This window comes from Oncorhynchus kisutch, linkage group LG22 (genome assembly GCF_002021735.2).
Source record: "Oncorhynchus kisutch isolate 150728-3 linkage group LG22, Okis_V2, whole genome shotgun sequence".
NCBI lineage: Eukaryota > Metazoa > Chordata > Actinopteri > Salmoniformes > Salmonidae > Oncorhynchus > Oncorhynchus kisutch.
This window is the reverse complement of record NC_034195.2, coordinates 28,081,998-28,095,512: the sequence shown is the minus strand read 5'-3', so window position 1 is coordinate 28,095,512 and position 13,515 is coordinate 28,081,998. Positions and strand designations below refer to the sequence as shown.

Genomic DNA, 13,515 nt, shown 5'->3' with positions numbered 1-13,515 from the left:
CAGCCCATTGAGAGTTATAGTCCTATTCCTAAGCCAAAGCTCCCCAAACAAACATCATCCTCTTCCTCTGGTCTAAGTTGTGATGGAATGGCAACCCCTTCCCTGCTGGACACATGGCTTGAGTTTCCCCTCTCCACTGTGTGGCCTCGCATGAGACCAAAACAGTCAAACAACCAAATATGGTGTTCATTAGGCAGACTATGTGTATCGCACTGCTGGGCACCTCTGCGCTGACCGTCTTTCATACAGTCTGTCCTGGGGAGCCCAGGGCAGGGCACTGAGAGGAGGACTGGCATGTGAGCTCCAGACTTACTGGAAGATTTGTCACCTGAGGAGAATGTGCTCACTGCCAACGTAAGGTCTACTCGATGTAGAACAGCTGATCAGAATTGCATGGCATCACTTTTAACATCAGAGGACTTATACAGACAACATTATAGAAATGGGTAATCCATTTGAATCTATTGGGTATCTGATCAACTGAACTGAAAGTACAAACATCTAAAATGGCAGTCAGTCTCTGCATGGTTCAGGGTCTGTTCTGTGAACCAGGGGAATACAGCACATACTGTATGACCATATTTGGTCTGCCTGAATTTCCACTCTCCATCCACTACAGCAAAACACCCAGTGTCTCAAAACACCCAGTGACCCCAATCTCTACATTGAAAAGACTAACAGTGACATCTACTGGAAAGAATGTTGGTGAGCTGATACAGCCTTTGCTTTGTTTCGCTATTCAATTTCCTTTAAGTTCATTCATGATTCCTGTTCAAGAATGAATGATACGTACAGTAAATTAAACAATGACCACTAACAAACTGGGCCATGTTTGTTTCAAATTATTTATTTTCGGTGAATACAAAAAATACTTTTGTGACAAGATAAATATTAGACATACAGCATCAGTTAAACTGTTGAACTTAATTCAGTCTGTTAAAGAAAGCACAACACCTACATTTGAATAACAGCTAGTTGTTTTTCCTATTCCAGTTAATGCTTATAGACAAATTGCTTAGACAATATACCTTATCTCAGGATAGTCATTACATTTATCGATAAAGACTTCATTTATAGTGGTTTAACAATGAAACAAGGATGTTATTTAGTCCTATTTATAAGAATTATGTGTATGTTGAATGAATTTCAAGGCAGAGCAAGTTCTCATCTTTAAGAGTTCAATAACAACTTGCCACATGCTCATGGAATGCAGTGTAGTGTGTATTCATTTCTGTATATAGTCTAAAACCTAAAACGTATCCATGGATGCACTTTATATACCAGCATGGTTTACGGCAGGCAGATGGGCTACCAGCCAAGGCAATACATTGTGTTATGGCATAGGACTAGGTGATAGTTAATGGCCCAGAGAGAGTTTGGGTTAGACGGGATACATGTTCTTATCCAGAAGGACAAGCCTTTAGATGTTGTTACAGTGGGATTTCAATTAAGGCACTGGTACACAATGCAGATCACAGACTGACAATGAGGGACCGAGCTGTTGGAATGGATAAAATACTATTGACCTTATACTACACCAATACTGGAATAACATAAATGAACTATTTTCCTACTCAGGGCTAGGGACAGGACGATACCAGTATCGCATAATTTTTTTTCCATGACAAAAATGAAAAACACGAAGCAGACCAAACTCTTTGGTCCTTTAAAAGCCTGCTATAGCTTGGAAAATATATACATGTGACTCTGGATGACAACATAATGATGTTTCATTCCAACATTAGGGATGTTTTTCTAAACAAGTTAAATCCGCTTTGTGTTTTGTTTCCTTTACACGATACTAACGAGTATTGCAATACTGGTATCGTCCCGGCCCTAGTCAGGACTGTACTGTATGTGGTTTCATCACTAATACATTTGACAGGAGCGTTAGTAGTAATCCTGAATGGTTGGACATGGAAGGCATTGCTTGCTCTCCTCAGTGCATAAGGTTATACCAGCCATCTCAGTGCCATTCTACACCACATCCTACAGTTTCCTACATGTTTAAGAGGGGAAAAGCCATACACAGCCGCATACACAGCTGCATACACAATTCCAATCAGTGCTGCTCTCTTGTTAGTCTGACACAGTATAATGAGTGGTAATGTGTTGCTATGGTTAGAGGAACAATAAGAACATGAACACGAGAACAAGCTCACCTCCCAACCTCAATGGAATCTGAGTATAAACCAAACACCACCAGCTGAACAGGCAACGGACAGACAGAGCATAGCTTTGCTGTTGCGTGCGTATGGTGGAACTCCCAACCAAACTCTGGCTACTGTCAATTAGACTGGAATTAAAACACAAAGGCAAGAAAGAGAGAACAAATATGAGAAAGAATGTAAACAGAGCCTCCTCCTGCAGGCAGCAGGAAAACCAAAAAGAGCGTGAGAGGGCTTGGGGGAGAGAATACCAGTCTGACAAAAACGTTGCACATAGACTTCGAGATTTAACCCATTAACAACCCTCTGCCGTGACTGCTCCCTGCTCCTGAAATATGAGTGACAGCCGAATGTCCAAACATGGGAGCCGAGGCAGGGATCTCCCTACTGACACACCAGGGATAATTATTACATAGAGAAGTATTACTTTAAAAAGGTATTACGATGCTGTAAGAGATGAACTAGTGTCTGCTGTTGGCTTTACTATCCACTCAAACCCACTCACTGACACTACGAATTTGGTGTGAAGCTGAAGTTCTATTACATTAAATATAGTACATAAAATCCAAACGTTTAATTATTCAACAGCAATTCCAAAGATCACATTCATATACTAACATATTACAAATGCCCAATCCTAAGCTAAACTATTGGTTAGTGGCTTTATTGATATGTACAGATCTTAATTTGACCCTGCTTCTCACAGCAGGAAAATAATCCTGTAGCAACAGGACATTTTAATTATTATGTGGATTATAATTAAAGGGCATTTTTGTAGGGGTTGATACATTATTCATTAGGGCAAATCAAGTCTAAAATTTTAAGTGGAAATTACAACATTTAGAAGCCTTTTTAAACCTTGAATACACTACAATTTGCATTTCTTACTGCGTAGGAAAATTCTCTGCAACAGAGTGATCAAATTAAGATACCAGACCTGTCAAGCCATAATGGTGCATGCAGGCTAATGATTCAAATGATGCATCAGAGTACTGCAAAACCTACAGTAGATCAACACTAATATGTTGTGAGGAACTGAAGCTATGGATCCCTGTGCCAGTTGGAGAGGGAGCTATCCCTTTTTATGAGCTTTTACAGGTTTTAAAGTATTAATAGTATTTACCATTATTGGATCCAGTAATGTTCATTTAACTATGATGTCCTTATTGAGTATCCTACCATAAAATCAATAAGGGCATCTGTCTCAACTTTTAGATTGCAGGTTCTAACCCTGCTAATAAAGCACAGCTGTAGCCAGCTGGTCCTTATGTCATAATGTCAATATCATCCTCTGTGAAACGCACACGCACACACACACACTAGTTCCACTCATGAAACAGTCCTGGCCCAAATACGTTATACACTCTACCCGTTTGTGAGACAAACAGCAAATCGCTGGAGTAAGCTACATCTCTGTGTAACAATAGGTTCCAATCAGATGTCCATCTACTTTGCTCTTGACCAATCAGCTCTGATCCTCCCTTAGCTCAGTGGGCAGGAACTTGTACTGCTGCTGTCTGATCTGAGCTAGCTTCTTCCTGGCCTCCTCCAGCTCTCTCTCCTTCCTCAGCATCTCCTCCTGGGCTGCAATGATCTGAGGGGAGAAGAAAATGGTCAAATATATGTGTCAGGCTGCTCATCTCCAATCTGTCCTGTAACACACCACCCCCACAGGTTATAACATCATCAAATAATTTCCTCAAGTCCCTTTAGTGTACATGGACTTGATTGCTAAGTTTTTACAAATACAAAGGAAATAATATTTTCTTCAAAACATTTGGAATACAGCTCATAGTAATTTCCCAGATTTCTCAGTAGGTTTCTTTAAAGCGGGTTATGGAAAACTTAGAATTAACATAACTCTTCTGTGGTAACTAGTGAAACGTCTTAAATGTAAGTATGGAGTAAGTATCTATTTATCTTCTTAAGCAAATAGCTCTTGTGGATTTGGGAGATGGCAGTGGGTGGGTTATGACTGGCCCACTTGAGAGAGACCCGCTTTGGGAGAGTGTCTCTGGAGGGGTGCTGGTTAGGAGCCAGTGTTATGCAAACACACACACTTCAGTGTTACACACACACACACACACTTCAGTGTTACACACACACTTCAGTGTTACACACACTTCAGTGTTACACACACTTCGGTGTTACACACACTTCAGTGTTACACACACACACACACACTTCAGTGTTACACACACACACACACACTTCAGTGTTACACACACACACACACACACTTCAGTGTTACACACACACACACACACACACTTCAGTGTTACACACACACACACACACACACACACACACACACACACACACACACACTTCAGTGTTACACACACACACACACACTTCAGTGTTACACACACACACACACACACACACACTTCAGTGTTACACACACACACTTCAGTGTTACACACACACACACACACTTCAGTGTTACACACACTTCAGTGTTACACACACTTCAGTGTTACACACACACACACACACTTCAGTGTTACACACACACACTTCAGTGTTACACACACACACACACACACACTTCAGTGTTACACACACACACACACACACACACACACACACACACACACACACACTTCAGTGTTACACACACACACACACACTTCAGTGTTAACACACACACACACACACACACACACTTCAGTGTTACACACACACACTTCAGTGTTACACACACACACACACACTTCAGTGTTACACACACTTCAGTGTTACACACACTTCAGTGTTACACACACACACACACACTTCAGTGTTACACACACACACTTCAGTGTTACACACACACACACACTTCAGTGTTACACACACACACACTTCAGTGTTACACACACACACACACACTTCAGTGTTACACACACACACTTCAGTGTTACACACACACACACACAGTGTTACACACACACACACACACACAGTGTTACACACACACACACACACACACACACACACACACACAGTGTTACACACACACACACACACTTCAGTGTTACACACACACACAAACTTCAGTGTTACACACACACACTTCAGTGTTACAAACACACACACACACACACTTCAGTGTTACTACACACACACACACACTTCAGTGTTACTACACACACACACACTTCAGTGTTACACACACACACACTTCAGTGTTACACACACACACACACACACACACTTCAGTGTTACACACACACACACAAACTTCAGTGTTACACACACACACACTTCAGTGTTACAAACACACACACACACACACACACGTCAGTGTTACTACACACACACACGTCAGTGTTACTACACACACACACACACACACACACACACACACACACACACACACACACACACACACTTCAGTGTTACACACACACACTTCAGTGTTACACACACACACACACACTTCAGTGTTAACACCCACACACACTTCAGTGTTACACACACACACACACTTCAGTGTTACACACACACCTCAGTGTTACACACACACACACACTTCAGTGTTACACACACACTTCAGTGTTAGCACACACACACACACCTCAGTGTTACAACACACACACACACTTCAGTGTTACACAACACACTTCAGTGTTACACAACCCACACTTCAGTGTTACACACACACACTTCAGTGTTACACACACACACACTTCAGTGTAACACACACACACACTTCAGTGTTACACACACACACTTCAGTGTTACACACACACACTTCAGTGTTACACACACACACTTCAGTGTTACACACACACACACTTCAGTGTTACACACACACTTCAGTGTTACACACACACTTCAGTGTTACACACCACTTCAGTGTTACACACACACTTCAGTGTTACACACACACACACACACACACACACACACACACACACACACACACACAACACACACACACACACACACACACTTCAGTGTTACAAACACACACACACACTTCAGTGTTACTACACACACACACACTTCAGTGTTACTACACACACACACACACTTCAGTGTTACACACACACACACTTCAGTGTTACACACACGCACACACACACACTTCAGTGTTACACACACACACACACACACACACACTTCAGTGTTACACACACACTTCAGTGTTACACACACACTTCAGTGTTACACACACACACACACACACTTCAGTGTTACTACACACACACACACACTTCAGTGTTACTACACACACACACTTCAGTGTTACTACACACACACACACACACACACACAGACACTTCTGTGTTACTACACACACACACACTTCAGTGTTACTACACACACACACACACACACTTCAGTGTTACTACACACACACTCAGTGTTACTACACACACACTTTAGTGTCACACACACAAACACTTCAGTGTTACACACACACACTTCAGTGTTACACACACACACTTCAGTGTACACACACACACTTCAGTGTTACACACACACACTTCAGTGTTACACACACCACACTTCAGTGTTACACACACACACTTCAGTGTTACACACACACACTTCAGTGTTACACACACACACTTCAGTGTTACACACACACACTTCAGTGTTACACACACACACACACACACACACACACACACACACACACACAACACACCACCACACCTTCAGTGTTACTACACACACACTTCAGTGTTACTACACACACACACACACACACACTTCAGTGTTACTACACACACACACACACACTTCAGTGTTACTACACACACACACACACTTCAGTGTTACTACACACACACACACTTCAGTGTTACACACACACACTTCAGTGTTTACACACACACACACCACACACACCACTTCAGTGTTACACACACACACACACCACACACACACACACACACACACACACACACACACACACACACACACACACACACACACCACACCACACACACACACACACACTTCAGTGTTACACAACACACACACACACACACACACACACACACACACACACACACACACACACACAACACACACACACACACACTTCAGTGTTACACACACACACACTTCAGTGTTACACACCACACACACACTTCAGTGTTACACACACACACACACACTTCAGTGTTACACACCACACACACACACACTCAGTGTTACACACACTTCAGTGTTACACACACACACACACTTCAGTGTTACACACACACACACACACACACTTCATGTGTTACACACACACACACACAGATTTCTCAGTAGGTTTCTTTAAAGCGGGGTTATGGAAAACTTAGAATTACATAACTCTTCTGTGGTAACTAGTGAAAGTCTTTAAATGTAAGTATGGAGTAAGTATCTATTTATCTTCTTAAGCAAATAGCTCTTGTGGATTTGGGAGATGGCAGTGGGTGGGTTATGACTGGCCCACTTGAGAGAGACCCGCTTGGGAGAGTGTCTCTGGAGGGGTGCTGGTTAGGAGCCAGTGTTATGCAAACACACACACTTCAGTGTTACACACACACACACACACTTCAGTGTTACACACACACTTCAGTGTTACACACACACAGTGTCTTGTTACACACACTTCGGTGTTACACACAACTTCAGTGTTACACACACACACACACACTTCAGTGTTACACACAACACACACACATTCCACACACTTCAGTGTTACACACACACACACACACACACACTTCAGTGTTACACAACACACACACCACACACACACACACACACCACCACACTTCAGTGTTACACACACACACACACACTTTCAGTGTTACACACACACACACACACACACACACTTCAGTGTTACACACACACACTTCAGTGTTACACACCACACACACACACTTCAGTGTTACACACACTTCAGTGTACACACACTTCAGTGTTACACACACACACACACACTTCAGTGTACACACACACACTTCAGTGTTACACCACACACACACACACACACTTCAGTGTTACACACACACACACACACACACACACACACACACACACACACACTTCAGTGTACACACACACACACACACTTCAGTGTTACACACAACACACACACACACACACACACACTTCAGTGTACACACACACATCAGTGTTACACACTACACACACACACTTCAGTGTTACACACACTTCAGTGTTACACACACTTCAGTGTTACACACACACACACACACTTCAGTGTTACACACACACACTTCAGTGTTACACACACACACACACTTCAGTGTTACACACACACACACTTCAGTGTTACACACACACACACACACTTCAGTGTTACACACACACCTTCAGTGGTACACACACACACACACACAGTGTTACCACACACACACACACACACAGTGTTACACACACACACACACCACACACACACACACACACACAGTGTTACACACACACACAAACTTCAGTGTTTACACACACACACAAACTTCAGTGTTACACACACACACTTCAGTGTTACAAACACACACACACACACACTTCAGTGTTACTACACAACACACAACACACTTCAGTGTTACTACAACACACACTTCAGTGTTACACACACACACACACTTCAGTGTTACACACACACACACACACACAACACTTCAGTGTTACACACACACAAACTTCAGTGTTACACACACACACACTTCAGTGTTACAAACACACACACACACACACACACGTCAGTGTACTACACACACACACGTCAGTGTTACTACACACACACACACACACACACACACACACACACACACACACACACACACACACACACTTCAGTGGTTACACACACACACTTCAGTGTTACACACACACACACACACTTCAGTGTTACACACACACACACACTTCAGTGTTACACACACACACACCACTTCAGTGTACACACACACCTCAGTGTTACACACACACACACACTTCAGTGTTACACACACACTTCAGTGTTACACACACACACACACCTCAGTGTTACACACACACACACACTTCAGTGTTACCACACACTTCAGTGTTACACACACACTTCAGTGTTACACACACACACTTCAGTGTTACACACACCACACACTTCAGTGTAACACACACACACTTCAGTGTTACACACACACACTTCAGTGTTACACACACACACTTCAGTGTTACACACACACACTTCAGTGTTACACACCACACACTTCAGTGTTACACACACACTTCAGTGTTACACACACACTTCAGTGTTACCACACACACACTTCAGTGTTACACACACACACTTCAGTGTTACACACACACACTTCAGTGTTACACACACACACTTCAGTGTTACACACACACACACTTCAGTGTTACACACACACTTCAGTGTTACACACACACTTCAGTGTTTACACACACCACTTCAGTGTTACACACACACACAACACACACACACACACACACACACACACACACACACACACACACACAACACTTCAGTGTTTACAAACACACAACACACACTTCGTGTTTACTACCACACACCACACACTTCCAGTGTTACTACACACACACACACACTTCAGTGTTACCCACACACAACTTCAGTGTTACACACACGCACACACACACACTTCAGTGTTACACACACACCACACACACACACACACTTCAGTGTTACACACACACCTTCAGTGTTACACACACACTTCAGTGTTACACCACACACACACACACACTTCAGTGTTACTACACACACACACACACTTCAGTGTACTACACACACACACTTCAGTGTTACTACACACACACACACACACACACACAGACACTTCTGTGTTACTACACACACACACACTTCAGTGTTACTACACACACACACACACACACTTCAGTGTTACTACACACACACTTCAGTGTTACTACACACACACTTTAGTGTCCACACCACAAACACTTCAGTGTTACACACACACACTTCAGTGTTACACACACACACTTCAGTGTTACACACACAGCACTTCAGTGTTACACAACACACACTTCAGTGTTACACACACACACTTCAGTGTTACACACACACACTTCAGTGTTGCACACACACACTTCAGTTTACACACACACACTTCAGTGTTACACACCACACACACCAACACACACACACACACACAACACCACACACACACACACCACACACACACACAACACACACACACAACACCACACACACACACCCTTCAGTGTTACTTACACACACACTTCAGTGTTACTACACACACACACACACACACACTTCAGTGTTACTACACACACACACACACACTTCAGTGTTACTACACACACACACACACTTCAGTGTTACTACCACACACACACTTCAGTGTTACACACACACACTCAGTGTTACACACACACACACACACACACACACTTCAGTGTTACACCACACACACACACACACACCACACACACACACACACACACACACACCACACACACACACACACACACACACACACACACACACACTTCAGTGTTACACACACAACACACACACACACCACACACACACACACACACACACACACACACACACACACACACAACACACTTCCAGTGTACACACACACACACTTCAGTGTTACACACACACACACACACTTCAGTGTTACACACAACACACACAACACTTCAGTGTTTACACACACTACACACACACACTTCAGTGTTACACACAACTTCAGTGTTACACACACACACACACTTCAGTGTTACACACACACACACACACACACTTCTGTGTTACACACACCACACACACTTCAGTGTTACACACACACACACACACAGTGTTACACACACACACACTTCAGTGTACACACACACACATACACTTCCAGTTGTACTACACACACACACACTTCAGTGTTACACACACACCACACACTCAGTGTTACTACACACACACACACTTCAGTGTTACACACACACACACACTTCAGTGTTACACACACACACACACACACTTCAGTGTTACAAACACACCAACCACACTTCAGTGTTACAAACACACACCACACACTTCAGTGTTACTACACACACACACACACACTTCAGTGTACTACCACACACACACACTTCAGTGTTACTACACAACACACACCATTCAGTGTTTACACCACACACACACTTCAGTGTTACACACACGCACACACACACACTTCCGTGTTACACACTACACACCACACACTTCAGTGTTACACTTCAGTGTTACACACACACTTCAGTGTTACACACACCACTTCAGTGTTACACACACACACACACATTCAGTGTTACTACACACCACACCACACACACACACACTTCAGTGTTACTACACACACACACTTCAGTGTTACTACACACACACCACACACACACACACACCACAGACACTTCAGTGTTACTACACTACACACACACTTCAGTTGTTACTACGCACACACACACACACACTTCAGTGTTACTACACACACACACACACACACTTCAGTGTACTACACCCACACTTTAGGTCACACACACACACACTTCAGTGTTACACACACACACACTTCAGTGTTACACACACAAACACTTCAGTGTTACACACACAAACACATTCAGTGTTACACACACTTCAGTGTACAAACACACCAACCTTCAGTGTTCCACACACACACTTCAGTGTTACACACAACACACTTCAGTGTTACACACACACACTTCAGTGTTACACACACACACTCTCATTGTTACACACACACAACTTCAGTGTTCACACACACACTTCAGTGTTACACACACACTTCAGTGTTACACACACACTTCAGTGTTACACACCACACTTCCAGTGTTACACACACACTTCAGTGTTACACACACCACTTCAGTGTTACTACACACACACACACACCACTTCAGTGTTACTACCACACACACACACACTTCAGTGTTACACACACACACACACTTCAGTGTTACACACACACACACACTCAGTGTTACACACACACACACACACTTCAGTGTTACACACACACACACACACACACACACACACACACACTTCAGTGTTACACACACACACACACACACACACATCACACCACACACACTTCAGTGTTACACACACCACACACACACACCTTCAGTGTTAACACTACACACACACTTCATTCAGTGTTACACACACACACTTCAGTGTTACACACACACTTCAGTGTTACACACACACACTTTCAGTGTTACACACACAACTTCAGTGTTACACACACACTTCAGTGTTACACACACACTTCAGTGTTACACACACACTTCAGTGTTACTACACACACACACACGCACTTCAGTGTTACTACACACACACACACACTTCAGTGTTACACAACACACACACACACACACACACACACACACTTTCAGTGTTACACACCACACACACACACACACACCACACACTTCAGTGTTACACACACACACACACACACACACACACACTTCAGTGTTACACACACACACACACACACTTCAGTGTTACACACACACACACACACCACACTTCAGTGTTACACACACACACACTTCAGTGTTACACACACACACACACACACTTCAGTGTTATACACCACACACACACACACAACACACACACAGCACAACACACACACACACACACACACACACACACACACACACACACACACACACTTCAGTGTTACACACACACACACACTTCAGTGTTACTACACACACACACACACAGACCACTTCAGTGTTACTACACACACAGACACTTCAGTGTTACTACACACACACACACACTTCAGTGTTACTACACACACACACTTCAGTGTTACTACACACACACTTCAGTGTCACACACACACACACACACACACACTTCAGTGTTACACACACACACACTTCAGTGTTACACACACACACACACACACTTCAGTGTTACACACACACACACACACACACTTCAGTGTTACACACACTTCAGTGTTACACACACACACACACTTCAGTGTTACACACACACACACACACTTCTGTGTTACACACACACACACACACTTCAGTGTTACACACACACACACACACAGTGTTACACACACACACACTTCAGTGTTACTACACACACACATACACTTCAGTGTTACTACACACACACACACTTCAGTGTTACACACACACACACACACACTTCAGTGTTACTACACACACCACACACTTCAGTGTTACACACACACACACACACTTCAGTGTTACAAACACACCACACACTTCAGTGTTACAAACACACACACAACACTTCAGTGTTACTACACACACACTT

At 43.2% G+C, this 13,515-nt stretch overlaps 1 protein-coding gene across 1 annotated transcript in view; it reads right to left on the bottom strand.

The window, feature by feature from the left end:
• Positions 1–827: 827 nt before the first annotated feature.
• The window catches only part of LOC109866943 (talin-2), a 145,629-nt gene continuing 132,941 nt past the window's right edge, over positions 828–13,515 (bottom strand). Inside the window, exon 57 of the mRNA XM_020455870.2 lies at positions 828–3,762. Within this exon, the coding sequence (XP_020311459.2) occupies positions 3,634–3,762 (129 nt within the window). The 3' untranslated portion in view covers positions 828–3,633. The remainder of the gene's footprint in view (positions 3,763–13,515) is intronic.